We start from the raw sequence: 18018 nt of genomic DNA on the forward strand, positions 1-18018 counted from the left end.
GAGGTTGAGGCTGTAGTAAGCCATGATCGTGTCACTACACTCAAGCCTGAGACAGAGTGAGACCCTATCTCAAAAATATATATATTACATCCAGAGTAGTCTGTGTTTCGGAACAGTCTTGCTTCAGTAGAAAAATGAGCTGAGAGCGGGGCACAGTGGCTCATTCCTGTAATCTCAGTACTTTGAGAGACTGAAGTGGGAGGATTGCTTGAGCCCAAGAGTTCGAGACCAGCAGGGGCAACATAGTGAGACGCCATCTCTACAAAAAAAAATTCAAAATATTAGCTGGGTGTGGTGGCGCATGCTTGTAGTTCCAGCTACTTGGGAGACTGAGGCAGGAGGATCTCTTGAGACCAGGAGGTCAAGGCTGCAGTGTACCATGATCACACCACTGCACTCCAGCCTGGGCAACAGCAGGACTCTTGTCTTTAAAAAAAAAAATGAAAAGAAAAAGCTGAGAACACAAATGATATCTCTCTTCAAAAGCAATGTAAATATCTAATTTGTATGACAATTTTAATCTACACTAGAAATCGAAGTATACATTCAAACACCAATGAGATATACTTTTGCCTGTCAAATTGGTAAAAACTTTAAAATAACAATTTTGGTGAGTGTACTAAGAAACAGGCATCCATAGAATGGTAGGAGTGTAAACAGGTACAACTGTTCTGGTTGGCGTTTCAGAAAGTTTCTCAAAATTCTGGAAAGTTTGTATACTTCTGACTTCTAATCCCACTTCTAGAGAAACTTATTTCAAGGAGATGTATTATGGAAATGCACAGATTTTCATTTACAAGAATATTTGTTGTAGTATGTCATATACAACTATATACACATACACACACACACACACACACACACATACATATATGAAGACAAAAGATACTCACATCTCTAAGTGATAAGATTATATATGAATCACTTTAATGTCTTCTCTCTCTCTCTCTCTCTCTTTTTAAGAGATGGGATCTTGCTCTCTCACCCAAGCTGGAGTGCAGTGGCACGATCATGGCTCACTGCAACCTTGAACTACTAGGCTAAAGTGATTCTCGTGCCTCAGCCTCCCAGGCAGCTGGGTCTACAGGCAATAGCCACCACACCTGGATAATTTTTAAATTATTTGTAGAGACAGGGTTTCACTCTGTTGACTAGACTGGTCTTCTCCATTTTTTTTTTCCTTTTTGAGATGGAGTCTCGCTCTGTTGACTGGGCTGGAGTGCAGTGGCATGATCTCGGCTTGCTGAAACCTTCACCTCCTAGTTCAAGTGATTCTCCTGCCTCAGCCTCCTAAGTAGCTGGGATTACAGACATGCACCACCATGCCTGGCTAATTTTTGTATTTTTTGTGGAGGCAGAGTTTTGTCATGTTCAAGCTGGTCTTGAACTCCTGACCTCAGGTGATCCACCTGCCTCAGCCTCGCAAAGTGCTGGGATTACAGGCGTGAGCCACTGTACCTGGCCTCTTCTCCACTTTTTAATGTTTTCTACGTTTTCTATATGCACACAAGACTTTTCAATCCTAAAATATATACACGTTTTTTAAATGTGGACTTGTCTGTGATAAGTGTATAGAAGTATTTCTCTTCTCATCTCCTCTATTCAACACCTCCTTACTTTTATTTCTGAACAGGTCTCCAGGAAAAGTTGGGCTTTCAACATTCAAGGTAAGTTGTACCTTCTGAAAGTTATGTTTTTAGAAATTGTATCATTTTCGTGTTTATATGTAATTCTTCATTTTCTTGGTTTTGCTTTCTTTTACTTATTTTGTGCTCAGTAATATTGTCATTATGTCCTACTTGGTATAAATAGATACTATAGAAATACCAAACTAAATATTATGCTGTAAGGAAGGAACTGTAAGTATTTTTTTATTTTAACTAATTTTTATTTGGTCTGTAATATCTAGAATAAAAGAACACTGTTGTGTGTGTGTGTGTGTGTTTTATAATATCTAGAATAAAAGAACGTGTGTATGTGTGTGTGTGCGTGTGTGTGTGTGTGTTGAAAAAGTAATACTTGGCCCGGTGCAGTGGCTCACGCCTGTAATCTCAGTGCTTTGGGAGGCTGAAGTGGACGGATCAGTTGGAGTCAGGGGTTCAAATCAACATGGTGAAACTCCATCTCTACTAAAAAAAACACACACACACAAAAATTAGCCAGGTGTAGTGGCACACACCTGTAGTCCCAGCTGCTTGGCAGACTGAAGCAGGAGAATTGCTTGAACCTAGGAGATGGAAGCTGCGTTGAGCCGAGATCCTGCCATTACACTCCAGGCTGGGTGACAGAGCAAGACTCTGTCTCAAAAAGAAAGAAAAATTAATACTTGCATGACAAAAATGTACAGTAACTGAAATGCATGTATACTTCTTGTGGGCTCATGTACCATCATTACTATATATAAAAATCAATTCCAGCTTATATTCAGGCAGAGGAGTTTGATATTGAGACATTATGCCACTGAGAGCCATTTTAAGTATATCACCAAACAGAACTATTTATATCAGAGTATTTATTGTGTATGTGTATATGTATATTCATATGTATTGTGTAATCTCAAACATGCTGTATTTTTTTCAGTTCCAGTATACCGACCTTCTATTTATACACATTGGATACCAGTCTCTTTGATAAATTATGGTATATTTATATGGACTATTCTACAGCAGTAGAAGTGAATGAATTAGTTATATACAGTGACATGGATGAATTTCAGCACTAGACTGTTGAGTAGGGGGGAGCTACTCGTAGAAAAAATATATCGTAACATTCCATTTGTATTAAGTTCAAAAGCGTGCCAAACTAAAGAATATATTGTTTAGAGAATAGATTGTTTAGAGATACAAGCATGGTAAAACTGTGAAGAATTACAAGGGAATGATAAACACAAAATTTAGGATATTGGTCATTGTTTGAGGGGGAGAGATTGTAATAGAAATGGAGAAGGATACACAAGAGACTTGAAAACTAATAATAATGTTCTCTTTCTTAAATTGAGTGCTTAAGAAAGGTTATTCTTTTCCTATGTTAAATAAAAATTATTTTGTATTTACAAATACAAATGAAATGTTGCTTTCCCTACACTTCTTATCCCCCGCCCCTCAAACTTCATATCCATAGGTGATTACTGTTTCTGCTTATAGATCTTAAAAGTCATTTAGCTCTAAGATATTTTTAGATGATAACAAATAGATTTGAAGAATTTACTTTACCCCAGTAATTATAGATTGTCCTTAACTTGAATAAAATTAGATAACGAGTTTACATATTTAGTAAATAAATACGAAGTTGGATATTGTTCAGTGTTTTAACTTTTTATTTTGAAATAATTATAGATTCACAGGAAGTTTTTAAAGATAATGCAGAAAGGTCCTGTAAGTTCTGTATATTCTTCACCATTTCCCTGGTGGTTATATCTTAGTTACAGTACAATTTTAAAATGAGGAATTTGGAACGGCAATGTGAGTGTATAGTCTGCGCCAATTTATCATATCTGTATGTTTGTGTAATAAACAATCACATCAAGATGCAGAACTATTTCATCATCACAAAGATCTCCCTTGTACTACCCCTTTATAATCACACCCACCACCTTCCCCATATCATCCCTAAATCTGTTTTCCATCTCTATTAATTTTCTTACTTGAGAAACGTTCTGTATATGGAATTATATACCCATTATGGGATTGGCTGAAAGGATCGCAATCTATCCAAGTTGTTCAGTGGTTTGTTTCTTTTTACTGCCAAGTAGCATTCTATGATAAAGCTGTACTGAGGTACTGAGTGTATATTATGAATAACAATATATCTATTGATACCTTAGTATAAAGAAAGGCTTGATATAGTTCTGATTGTTGGTAATTTTACAGTCTGATGGAAGAGATATGTACACAAGAGGGTGATTTATGAGGTCTCAATGTTTGTAAAATAGATTAGACATGTTAAGTGCCAAAAGGGGTTTGGAGGAGCAAGAGGAAGATAGAGTTGACATGAGAGCACTGCTACTTGGAATAGCAGAGAAAGGGAAATAGAACTTTTGCTGAGTTTTGAAAATTGGGAGAGGTTTGTATAGGTTGATAGAGAAATATTGGGAAAGCATTGTAGTTAGGAAATGGTAGGGAATAATTAAGGTGCAAAATCATGGGATTTGCTAGGAGAATTGAAAGACTAGTGTGACCAGTGTAAAAGCTTCAGTGGTAGAGTATTGGAAAAGTAAATTAAGGCCAGATTGTCATGAGCTTTGAATATCAGGTTACCCAATTTGATCATAATACTATGTGTACATGCATTGAAACATCACATTGTACCCTGTAAATATGTATCATTATTAATGTCAATTACAAATTACAAATTAAATAATTTAATTTTAGAAAATTAAATTTTAATTTAGAAAAGAGGCTGGGTGCGGTGGCTCACACCTGTAATCCCAGCACTTTGGGAGGCCAAGGCTGGCAGATTACCTGAGATCAGGAGTTAGAGACCATTCTGGCCAACGTGGTGAAACCCCATCTCTACTAAAAATACAAAAATTAGCCAGGCCTGGTGGTATACAACTGTAATCCCAGCTACTCAGGAGGCTGAGGCAGGAGAATCACTTGGAGCTGGGAGGCTGATGTTGCAGTGAACCAAGATTGTGCCACTCTACTCCACCCTGGGCTGTAGAGTGATACTCTGTCTCAAGTTTTAAAAAAATTTAGAAAAGAACTCTGATCTTTAAACTTTTGAAGCAGATTATTTTTGTGGGTTTTTCTTTGTTGTTGTTTTTGTTTTGTTTTAAGATGGAGTCTCATTCTCGTGAGACTGGAGTGCAGTGGTGTTATCTTGGCTTACTCCAACCTCCTCCTCCTGGGTTCAAGCCATTCTCCTGCCTCAGCCTCCTGAGTAGCTGGGATTATAAGCACCTGCCACCACACCCAGCTAATTTTCGTATTTTTACTAGAGACAGGGTTTCACCATGTTGGCCAGGCTGGTCTCAAATGACCTCAAGTGATCCACCCTCCTTGGCATCCGAAAGTGCTCGGATTGCAGGCATGAGCCACTGGGCCCAATCAGGATATTTTTGTTTTTTGAAGGTCTCACTTTGTCACCCAGGCTAGAATGCAGTGGCATGATCACAGCTCACTATATCCTCAAACTACTTGTCTCAAAGACTCCTCCCACCTAATACTCCCAAGTAGCTAGGACTGTAGACTCACAACCCCACACCTAGCTATTTTATTTTATTTTTATTGCTTAGAGACAGGGTCTTGCTAGGTTGTCCAGACTGGCCTGAAACTCCTGGCCTCAGCCTCCGGAAGCATTGGGATTACATGAATGAGTCACTGTGCCAGGCCTAAAATGGGACATTTAAAAAGTCAATTTTTATATGTCCTACAGCTGTGTTGCCCAAGGTTTTTTTTTTTGCTGGGCAATTAAGAAAACTGGTGGAAGGATGGAATAAAGTTTGGAGGAAAAAGACTAAAGTGCAGAGAAAGCTGTCAAGAGGCAGTTAAAATGTCAAGACATAAGACTACAACAAAGGGAACAGCATCGACAGGAATGGAAGTATGGATATGATAATGATTTAAGAATTGTTTACTTTTTTAAACAATTGTATCAGCAAAAAGAGTGGAAGTCATATTTCTGGTTTTTGGTTTTTTTTTAATTTTCACTTTAGTAGATTCCCTTCCCTTACTACTAAAAATTAAAAGTTACCTGAATTTTTCTATAATTAATGTTTTTAGCTTAATGTTCTTTAGTAGGTAATAATGAAGATTTCTGTGAGTGTAGATCACTTTCATACAAATACTTTGTTGGGAGTATTTATTAAAATTAAAAAGCTGAAATCTTATAACCAAATACTGCAAGGGGGTTACAGACAGCTCTCTACTATCTAACACAGATGGAGGTAACTGTGATATGAATTGCTAAAAATTGAATAAGTTACCATACCTTTTAAGGAAGCAGACTTTTGATACTGTGATAGATAGGCGTTAAAGAAATGGCCTGATAGTGGGGAAGCTGAGATTTAGTAAGTACTGCATTTTAATAATGGGTCAGCACATCACCAGAAGTAGGTAATGGACTGTCTCAAGTGTAAATAAGTTGGCATTGCTTGTCTGTGCATTCTTGGCCTCCATTCCTTTGTCCCAAAAGCCTGATCAAGGTATTAGAAGGACCTGGATCTTATACATCACTGAGAGAGAATCATAGTTGACTATAAATCCTAAGTCTGATTTTATTAAGAAATCTTCTCTGGAGATCATGCCCTCTGGTAGGTGCCATATCACTCCTTTAAGCTTGTGACTTAAAACAACAGAGTACCTTGAAGGAGTTGCTACCTTTTAAAAGTTCAGACTCCAAGACAGTTTTGTTAAAGCCAAATAAAATAGAAGTCTAATCACTGCTTGGCAGTTTTGGCTAGTGTGGGAATGTTAATCTTTTATAAGTAAATAATTGAAACAAATTAGACCGGGTGCAGTGACAAATAGGCCAGGTGCAGTGACTCATGCCTATAATCCCAACACTTTGGGATGCTAAGGTGGGAGGATCACTGCATTCCAGCCTCGGCAACTGTGAGACCCTGCCTCTAAAAATCAGTCAATTAATCAAATTGAGGTCCAAAAATTATTAATGTGTAATTTTGTGTAGCTTAATTTAGGGAAAATAGCCACAGAATTATGTTGTACAATGCTTCTGATTTTCGTACTGATGAACAGTTACTAGAAAATAATTGGATAAAAATAATTAGTGGGACAGTTGAAGGTGTTTCTCTAATATGCATCAACTGTTAATTTATTTTTTATGGTTTCCTATGGACCCTGTTCTGCTGAGAGTATCAACTATTCTTACTGGTGATCAGCTTCCAATTATTCTGCCTCCATCTTGTCAAGGTTATCTTACCAATTGGTGTTGGTTAGATTTTTATTTCTTTTTTCTTTTTTTTCTTTTTAGAGACAGGGTCTTGCTCTCTTGCCCAGGCTGAAATGCAGTGGCATGATTATAGCTCGCTGCAGCCTCAAGCTCCTAGACTTAAGTAATCCTCCCGCCACAACCTCCCAAGTAGCTGGGATTGCAGATGTGTACACTTGCCTTGACATTTTTTTTTGAGAGGCGGTGTCTCACTGTGTTGCCCAGGCTGGTCTCTAACTCCAGGTTTCAGCCCATGCCTGGCCTTCTTTCATATAAGACCAGGATCCAATTAAAGCCTATATATACTTAAGATGTATGTATTAACTGAAGAAAGAGCATGCATCATTCAACATTCATTCAGCAAATGATTATTTAGTGCTGGACACTGTTTTAGGTACTGAACAAACTGTAGCTAGAGCAAACAAGGTCCATGCTCTCATGGAGCTTACATTCTAGTGGGACAGGGAATAGACAAAAAAAATAAGCAAGTAAATAAAGTTATTTCAAACGATAAGTGCAATGAAGGAAAATAGGATAATGTTACCCCAGCACCATTTATTGAATAGAGAAGCCTTTCCCCATTGTTTGTTTTCCTAAGGTTTGTCAAAGATCAGATAGTTGTTAGGTATGCGGTCTTACTTCTTTATTTTCTATTCTGTTCCATTGGTCTATGTGTCTGTTTTTGTACCAGTATGATGCTGTTTGGTTACAGTAGCCCTGTAGCATAGTTTGAGGTTGGGTAGCATGATGCCTCCAGCTTTGTTCTTTTTTGCTTAGGATTTGCCTTGGCTATTCAGGTTCTTTTTTGGTTCCTTATGAATTTTAAAATAAATTCTAGTTCTTTGAAGAATCTCAATGGTAGTTTAATAAAAATGGCATTAAATCTATAAATTGCCTTGGGCAGTGTGGCCATTTTAACACTATTGATTCTTCCTATCCATGAACGTGTAATGTTTTTCTATTTGTTGTGTCATCTCTGGTTTCTTTGAGCAGTAGTTTGTAGTTCTCTTTTCACCACCCTAGTTAGCTGTATTCATAGGTATTTTATTCTTTTCGTGGCAGTTGCGAATGGAAGTATGTTCCTGATTTGGCTCTCGGCTTGACTGTTATTAGTGTATAGGAATGCTTGTTATTTTTGCACATTGATTTTGTATCCTGAGACTTTGCTGAGGTTGTTTATCAAATTAAGAAGCTTTTGGGCTGAGACTATGGGTTATCTAGATATAAGATCATATTGTCTGCAAATAAGGGTATTTTGACATCCTCTCTTCAATCCTATTATTTGGTATATACTGAAAGGAATATAAATTGTTCTATTATAAAGAAACATGCACACAAATGTTCATTACAGCACTGTTCACAATAGCAAAGACATGCAATCAGCCTGAATGCCCATCAGTGATAGACTGGATAAAGAAAATGTGGATATATACCATGGAATACTACACAGCTATAAAAAAGAAAGAGATCATGTCCTTTGCAGGCACATGGATGGAGCTGGAGGCCATTATCCTTAGCAAAGTACACAGGAATAGAAAGCCAAATACTGCACGTTCTCGCTTCTAAGTGGGAGATAAATGATATGCACACATGAAGACGTGGGGGGAACAACACAAGTTGGGGCCTATAAGAAGGTGAAGGGTGGGAAGAGGGAGAAGATCAGGTTAAATGACTAATGTGTGCTAGGCTTAATACCTGGGTGATGAAATAATCTGTCCAACAAAACCCTGTGACACAAGTTTACCTACGTAACAAATCTGCACAAGTACCCCTGAATTTAAAAGTTAAAAAAAAAGAAAAATAGGATAGTATGATAGAAAGTTAAGGGGTTAGATAAGTCTGTTTTGAGATGATCAGGGAAGTATTTTCTGATAAAATAGCAATTGAGCTGGGACCCTGATGTCAAGGAACCATCCTATTGGCCAGAGTGTAATTGTGGGGGAGTGATATGTGAGGGAGATGAGGAATGTAGAAGATATCAAAAATGTAGACCGAGGTCATGTCATGTTTAGGCCTTCATGGGACTTGGTAGAGTTTGGATTTTATCTAACACTTAGGAGCCCATGAAACAATTTTTTTCTGGAAAAATCTGTATAAAATTGGTAGTATTCCCCAAATTCTGAAGAGGAATTCAATGCTTGAAGATATTGCAAGTTCTACAGAAATTTCACTGGCATGTTAAATCTTTAACATTTTAATAATCCCTGGAGTAATTTCATTAATGAGCCTATCATGATCATATCCTGATACTTGTATAAGTATATAAATAATTACTTTTCCTTGGGTCCCTTATCTGTCTAAAATGGTTATAGTGCCCTTCCTCTAACAAGCTCTGTGATGTGTACAAAGAATTATGATTTTTTTCTTACTATCAAGAGTAGCATTCAAATTGCTGTACTTCCATAAGTAGAAAGACAACTTAAGATTGAGGAGTATTGTATTGAGATTTGCAAATATGATTGCCTTATTTACCCTATTTTTTCCAGCAGAAATGCAGTACCAATTTCTAACCTCCCAAATATATATATATATGTACGTATGTGTATATAAATGTATACGTAGATATATATGTATTTTTGGTGGGTTTAATTTTTTTCATCTTTATTCATACTTTTAGGGGCTTCATTTAACTTCTGGTTAAGTCTTGATTTCTTTTATCTAAAGTATGTAGAATTTTAAGAAAACTATTCCCTGAATGTGATTTTCTGTGTTGCATACTTTTGTATTTGTGCATATTTTTGGAGCAATGCTTTGGGAAAAACAATAATTTTGATTCAACCCCTTTCTTAAATCCTTAATCCTTTTTAGCTACAAAGGTACTTAGAAGTTCTTATCTTCTGTTACAGTTTTCTAATGTTAAAAAGTTGAGTAAGTTTTCACATTTAAAGGTAAATATCCTATTGCAGAATAATAGAATCTTGCTGATTGGTGACTTTCTTATGCAAATTACATGGTCCCATTTGGCATAAAATTTCTGGGCATCAATCAGTATTCAGAAATCTAAGCCCTTTAGGCTGGGCACAGTGTAATCCCAGCACGTTGGGAGGCTGAGGTGGGTAGATCACTTGAGGTCAGGAGTTTGAGACCAGCCTGACCAATAAGGTGAAACCCTGTCTCTACTAAAAATACAAAAATTAGCCAGGTGTGGTAGCATGTGCCTGTAATCCCAGCTACTCGGGAGGCTGAGACGAGGCAGAGGTTGCAGTGAGCCGAGATGGTGCCACTGCACTCCAGACTGGTGCCAGAGGTTGCAGTGAGCTGAGATGGTGCCACTCACTCCAGACAGAGTGAGACTCCGTTTCCCCCCCCCAAAAAAAAGAAGAAATCTAAGCCCTTTAAGGGCCTTTGATTTATTAATGCAACATTTTCTCATTTGTCCCCCTTTAAAGCATATTTTTAAAGAAAAGATGTCATCATTTGGTCTCTATTTCTTTTCTTTTTCCAACAGGAAACAGAGAATACTGCATACAAAGTTGGAAATGAGTCACCTGTACAAGAATTGAAACCAGATGTGTCTAAAAAGGTTGGAAAGATATAATGTCAATATTAGTTTATAGCACACATATTTATATGGTGTATTTCAAACAGTTTTTATATTCTTTTAGTATAGTGCTCTGTACATGGTTGATGTTCAGTAAATATTTCACGAATCTGTCAAATTTGTGGTTGAAGACATTTTAGGCTTTTTAGAAGTCCTTTTCATAGTATAATTGGTAATTTATCCTTGTAACAGTATTTTGTAAAATATTTTATTTTCTATTGTATTTTCATCAGAATAAGCCCTAACTATTCCTGAGATTACTACCAGGAGTTTTAAGTATTTTCAGCTCAATGCAGCAACATTCTGATGTCTTTAGGAATCAGAAGTTATAAGAAGTCCTTATTCTGATAGTACCTTTGACACCTTTTAAAAAATTGATGCTACGAAACTTCAAAGGTTGGTTTACTAGAAGAGACCAAGCACAAGATCAGTAATTTGAAAATGGCCAGTTCATAGTATCAGAATAAAACTCAAGGAGAAAGACAGGATGGTGTGTTTTTATTCATTTATAAATGTTTTAAGTGTTTTCTGTGTCCTAGGCAATGTTCTAGCCAGTAGGTCTCCAGAGGCTAACAGAATGACACATTCTCCACCCCAGAGTTTCTCTCCAATAGTGTTACTTGACATTTTGGACTAATGGAGAGTAGGGCCTATTATGTGCATTGTAATGTGTTTTAGCAACATCCTTGGCTTCTACTTACTAGATGTCAGTATCATCTCCAACCCCCAATTATGACAACCAAATGTATCTCCAGACATCAGCAAATGTCTGGGGAGGGGTATGGAACAAAATAACCCCTAATGGAAAACCATTGTTTTATCTTGATGGAATTTAGAAATTTAATGGACTAAGTTTTTTTTTTTTTGAGACAGGATCTCACTCTCGCCCAAGCTAGAGTGCAGTGGCATGATCATGGCTCTCTGCAGCCTCTACCTCCTGGGCTCAAGTGATCCTCCCACCTCAGCTTCCTGAGTAGCTGGGACTACAGGTGTGTGCCACCACACCTGGCTAATTTTTGTATTTTATGTAGAGACAAGGTTTTGCCATGCTTCCCAGGCTGGTCTCGAAATTCTGAGCTCAGGCAATCCACCCACCTCAGGCTCCCAAAGCGCTGGGATTATAGGTGTGCAGCACTGTGACCAGCCAGACTACATATTTTAATATTGATCATACTTTTTCCTTTAAAAGAAAAATATTCCCTTTTGGAACAAATGGTGGATTGCATGCCAGTATACATTAACAGGAACTGAACCATTTTTTAAAAAAAATAAGAAATTGCCTGCAATTCTATACTATAACACACAGTTGTCTTGATTTTTCAGCATTTCCTTCTGATTCTCACCCATTAGCATACATTTTTCTGCCTAATTGTAGTGTAGGTAGAATTTTATATTCTTTTACAATTTTTAGATTTTCCTCATATTTCTATATGATTTCCATACTCAGATGCATCGATTTCCATCAAGTAAATGGATTACAATGTATCTAGCCATTTTTATTGTTGAAACTTAAAATATTCCTATTTTCTCCACTGTAGCTTTTCTTATCTTTTTAAATAATGTTTTTCTTAGGAAAAATTACAAATGGGTAACTATTTCTAGTTAATGGAGAAAAAAAGTTGTTCTTTTTTTTTTGTTTTTGAGAGAGAGTCTTGCCTTGTCGCACAGGCTGCAGTGTGGTGGCACAATCTTGGCTCACCACAACCTCCACCTTCCGGGTTCAAGCGATTCTCCTGCCTCAGCCTCCCAAGTAGCTGGGACTACAGGTGCGTGTCACCACGCCCGGCTAATTTTTTGTATTTTTAGTAGAGATGGTGTTTTACCATGTTAGCCAGGATGGTCTCGATCTCCTGACCTCATGATCCACCCACCCCGCCTCCCGAAGTGCTAGGATTACAGGCAGGAGTCACCATGCCCAGCCAAAAAGATGTTTTTAAGGAGAGTTTAAAAGTTGAAAAAGTTGTGAGAAAACACTATGGAGCAGAGTGAGGTTTAAGATGCTAAATAATCGCTTTTTACGTTCTAGCCTTTTCAATTAAATTAAGTATGAATCACTAATGATAAAGACTATGGGGATATACTGAGGATGACGGCACACTGCTTTCAAGTAGCCTACATTTTAGTAGAGGAAATTGGATAAACACAAAACTAAATGCAATAAGTGTTCAAATAAACTTACAAACTATTGTAAGAACACAATGGAAAGGAGACTTCTTGCTTGGGGGTAGGAATGAGGATGACTTCATGGAGGAAGTAGCATCTGAGCTGTTTCTTAAGGAATGCGTAAGATTTGGACAGGCCAAGATGGGAGAGGAAAGGCATTTCTAAAGGCATGGAGGTAGGGAATGTGCAGAACATTTGAGGATGAGCTAGAGAGAAAAGTTAGGGCCAGATTATACGAATGCCTTGTGTTATACTAAACTGTGCTTTTTATTTTGTAAACACTGGGAAAGGAGTGAGGTTTTTGTTTTTTTGTTTGTTTTTTTTTTAATTGAGATGGAGTTTCACTCTTGTTACCCAGGCTAGAGTGCAATGGCGTGATCTCGGCTCACCGCAACCTCTGCCTCCTGGGTTCAGGCAATTCTCCTGCCTCAGCGTCCTGAGTAGCTGGGATTACAGGCACGTGCCACCATGCCCAGCTAATTTTTTGTATTTCTAGTAGAGATGGGATTTCACCATGTTGACCAGGATGGTCTCGATCTCTTGACCTCGTGATCCACCCGCCTGGGCCTCCCAAAGTGCTGGGATTACAGGCGTGAGCCTCTGCGCCTGGCCCTTTTTTTTTGTATTTTAAGTAGAAACAGGGTTTCACCATGTTGGCCAGGCTGGTTTTGAACTCCTGACCTCAGGTGATCCGCCCACCTCGGCCTCTCAGAGTCCTGGGATTACAGGCGTGAGCCACTGTGCCGGGCTGCAGTGAGCTTTTGGAAGCAAACAGTGCTTTAGCATAATCATCTCTATGTATGTCTTGGTTCTCACTGTTCTTAGTCTTTCCCTTTTAACTGCCTCCTAAAACCCAGAAAAAAATGTCAGGGCCAGGCACCATAAGAAGGCATCATGGAGCATATCAAGAGGCCGAAAACATGGACCTTGCTCTCCAGGAACTAATTATCTGGTGTAGAGAAAGTAAATAGAGCTAGCCCATATACTGCTCTGTATTTGTTTTATAGTTCAAACTATACTGAACAGTAAGAAGAAGAATAATAGAAGTTCAGAGGAGGGAGAGATTGTTCTTAGGTAAGGGATTGGGGAAGACGGGATTTTCAACCACATTTCAGACCCCTCTTATGGCACAGACATTTCCATTATGCGTAGTGATTATTTCAAGCCTTTATACTCGCCTCATGCTCACTGTACCCACTCACACCCCCCCTTACTTTTGGCAGATAACCTTGTTTCCTTCTCCACGTAAATATTAGAGGCTAATAAGCCTGAACTCATTCCTTTCTATCATCTCTCACTTACTTTACCTACATATTTATTTTCATTTCTTACCTCTTTTTCATGTCATCCATCACTGAAGATTTGGTATTCTTGTTTTCTGTCCAAAGTAGTATGGTATAATACAAAGATCACTGGGTTTTTAAGAAAGACCTGGATTTCAATCTTGGCTTTGTAGCTTATTAATTGCGGGATTGGCAAAGTTCTTAATGCCTTTACCTAGGAGTCCTGCTTTTCTAGAAGAGAGGTAATCCATCTACCTCACAAAGGCCTGTATGACAATTAAATGAGAATACTAGGTCTAATACACAGTAGGCCTTCCTTCCTTTCTTTTCCAGAACATTGCTCTGTTATCTTCTTTTCCAGTGGTTTCTTCCCTTTAGGTTATAAAAGTGCTAGGTCACTTTATTGAAGTCTTTTTGCATTTATAGCTAAACTTTTTGATAATGCAGACCGTGCTAATGTCTCTATATCTTTACCTCTTATTAATTCCCAAATCCATTGTGATATGACTTCTGCTATCACTGTTATCACTGAGGTTCGCAGTGCTCAGTAACCACCTCATTGACAAATTAGTTGGACTCTGGTTAGTTTTGGTGAAAACAAGGTAATTTCTAAGGTTAATTTGAAGATTGAGAAAAACTAACGTATCAAATATGCTAAGGAATTAAGGATGAACAACAGTAATATCCAGTTCAAGTTTGCATGAAATTGTAGTAAACCAGATTAGGATGGTTCTGTGATACATTCCATTAACTTTCTGAAGCCAAGGAATTGAGAAAGCAGAAGTTATTCATGGTTGGACATGGTGGCAGGATAAGTGATCTGGGAGATTTAATGACAAGACTGCGGAGAAAATATATTTTTTTCTAAATATTAGTAGACGATAATAGAAAGCTTGTTTATATTTTCAGCTACGTGTAAGAAATAAAGAGGGCCGGGCACAGTGGCTCATGCTTGTAATCCTAGCATGTTTGGAGGCTGAGGCAGGCAGATCACCTGAGGTCAGGAGTTCAAGACCAACGACCAACATGGTGAAACCCCATCTCTACTGAACATACAAAAATTAGCCAGGCATGGGGCACATGCCTGTAATATCCCAGCTTCTTGGGAGGCTGAGGCAGGAGAATTAATTGCTTGATGGGAGGCGAAGGTTGCAGTGAGCCGAGATCCTGCCACTACACTCCAGGCTGGGTAACAAGAGTGAGACTCAGTTTAAAAAAAAAAGAAAGAAAGAAAGAAAAATAGGGATAAGACAAGGTTAACTGGGTATTTGAACTCTTTTCATGGTCCTGCCATGACTCCAAATAGTGGAGTTTAGGTGTAGTCTGTTTAAGAATGTTAATCTCCCTGCATCTGCTGGTTTTGGGTCATAAGCTTGAGTTCAGAGCTAAACAACTTGAATGCTTCTCCTGGGTGGATTTGGATTATCATGGTTTTGTTAAGTAGGCTCAAACCAGTAGGCTGGTATTACAACTAGTTTCGCATAAATATGTAAATGAATCAGGATATTGAGTCTTAATGTAAGTTTAGAATTGAACTTGATTTTACAGGGTTATTTGAACTTTTGTGCCTAAGTATTAACACAAATTCCTTATTATGAGGGTTAAGAGTATAGATTCTGGAATCAAACTCCCTGGGTTTATACCTGTTTCATCACTCACTTGCTTTGCGACCTTGGGCAAATCATTTGATTAGTTCCCTCATTTGTAAAATGATGACAGTAGGAGTGGAATCTCATAAGGTTGTCGTAAAGGTTAAAATATGTAAAGTGTTAAGAACATTGCCTGGCATGTACTAAGTACCATGTAAATAATTAGCTGTTATTGTATTCTTATAAATAGCTTCATTTTTAAAAACTGCTTTTAACCCTTTCATCAGATTATTGAAAGTATTATTGAAGAGAGTCAGAAAGTACTACAGCTTGAAGATGACTCTTTGGATTCCAAAGGAAAAGAACTCTCTGATCAGGCTACTGCCAGTCCTATTGTGGCTAGAACAGATCTGAGCAATATACCAGGACTGTTAGCCATAGATCAAGTACTACAGGAAGAATCCCAAGCAGCAGAGAGTCAGAATACGTTTGAAGAGACTGAATTAGAATTAAAAAAATATTTTCCTTCTGATGAAACCTGTGAGAAACCAATAGATGAAACCACAAAATTAACTGAAGTAAGTTCAACTGAGCAGCTTAATGTGCCTGAAACTGAAACAGAAGTATTGAACAAGGAAGCAGTGGAAGTCAAAGGAAGTGATGTTCTAGAGCCTGTGTCCTCAGACTCCTTATCTACTAAAGATTTTGCCACTGGGGAAGAAATGGCCCCTGCCAAACCCCCAAGACACCTTACTCCAGAACCTGATATAGTGGCTAGTACAAAGAAGCCTGTTCCAGCACGCCCACCTCCTCCAACTAATTTCCCGCCTCCTAGACCTCCACCTCCATCTCGACCTGCTCCACCACCAAGAAAAAAGAAAAGTGAACTGGAATTTGAGACTCTGAAAACTCCTGATCTAGATGGCAAGTATTAATTGGGAAATAACTGTTGGTTGTGCACAGTGGCTCACGCCTGTAATCCCAGCAGTTTGGGAGGCCAAGGCAGGCAGATCACTTGAGCTCAGTTCAAGACCAGCCTGGGCAACATGGCTAAACTCTACCTGAACAAAAAAAAAAATAGAAAAATTAGCCAGTCATGGTGGCATGTGCCTGTATTCCCAGCTACTTGGGAGACTGAGACAGGAGAATTGCTTGGGCCTGGGAGGCAGAGGCTGCAGTGAGCAAAGATTATGCCATTGCACTGCAGCCTTTGTGATCAGAGTGAAACCCTGTCTCAAAAAAAGAAAGAAAGAGAGAGAAATAACTCTGTGGCGAAATTTTGGAGTTGAAACTGTTTAGCTTCCTGCTTTTATTTCAGTTTATTTAAAAAAAAAAAACACTGGCAACCAAGTTATTAAAAGTATTTCTTTAGTAATAGACAAAATATAAAAATGTTTACATTGGTGTAAGTTACTTTACTATAATTGAACACTTCAGCAGACTTCAAACTTTCAAATCTATTGCCATCTGAGAGAGAGTGGCATGGTGACAAAAACATGGGATTTGGAGACCTAAAGTCTGAATGCAAGTCCTGCATCTCTTTTTGTATGAGCTGTCTAGTCTTGAGGAAGTTAAATAACTTGTTTGAACTATGGTTTCCCTGAATAGGAAATGAGAGTATTCAAGCCACTTTCCTCACAGGGTTGTTATAAGAATCGAACAAAAAAGGTTGTAATTGTTATTATTATTATTATCATTATCATTGCAGTTCCCAAAGAGAATATTACGTCTGATTCTCTCCTAACTGCAAACATGGCTTCAGAGAGTACGGTCAAGGATTCTCAACCTTCTCTTGATTTGGCAAGTGCTACCAGTGGAGATAAAATAGTTACTGCCCAGGTTGGTGAATTAGCATTCTATTCCATACAGGCTTTATCAGTTCTCTCCAACTGACTGGTTTGTTGATTGTTGAGGCTTCTGTGTTCTGCAGACCAAATATTTCTTTGTTCCCCAAATCTGGCCTCCTTACTTCTCTTGATCAGCTCTGCTGCAAACTAACTGGGTGAGCCTAGCAAGCTGTTGAGCATCTGGATCTCAGATGCTCCATCAATAACATGGAGGAAAAATCCTTCCTTGAGGGTTTGAAATGAGCTAAAATATGCCAAGTATCTAGCAGGTAATAGGTATTCAAAAAATGACAGATGCTACTATTTGTAATATTGTTGGTACTAATAAACACCAACTATAGTCTATATTTACCCGGCCTGTATTGCTCAAAATTGAAGACTTTTTTTTAAATAATTTCCTTTTCCCAATCAGAAAAAACTTTATATACTAGGCAGTGGGCTACACAAAAGACTTGATAACATTAATTTTACCACAGCTAGATTCTGTATCTCAGAGCTACTTACTTGGTAGCTATGGTGGTCCAGGTTACCGGACTAGAACATATGACACTATAGTCTTATTATAGCCTTAGAGCAAAGATCAGTCATGGCATGCTTTGGTAGGGTCCCCAAGCTAAGAATGGTCTTTACGTTTTTAAAAGTTGTTTAAAATAAGAAGAAGAATATTTGATAAAGACTCTATATGAACAAAAAAGCCTAAAATA

At 38.1% G+C, this 18018-nt stretch overlaps 1 protein-coding gene across 1 annotated transcript in view; it reads left to right on the top strand.

The window, feature by feature from the left end:
• Positions 1–18018, top strand: part of WDR44 (WD repeat domain 44) — a 98627-nt gene that overhangs the window by 28187 nt on the left and 52422 nt on the right. Inside the window, exons 2-5 of the mRNA XM_002763194.6 lie at positions 1634–1667; positions 10340–10414; positions 15755–16391; positions 17176–17306. Coding sequence (XP_002763240.1) covers positions 1634–1667; positions 10340–10414; positions 15755–16391; positions 17176–17306 — 877 coding nt within the window. The remainder of the gene's footprint in view (positions 1–1633; positions 1668–10339; positions 10415–15754; positions 16392–17175; positions 17307–18018) is intronic.

The sequence above is a fragment of the Callithrix jacchus genome, chromosome X (genome assembly GCF_049354715.1).
Source record: "Callithrix jacchus isolate 240 chromosome X, calJac240_pri, whole genome shotgun sequence".
Classification (NCBI taxonomy): Eukaryota; Metazoa; Chordata; class Mammalia; order Primates; family Cebidae; genus Callithrix; species Callithrix jacchus.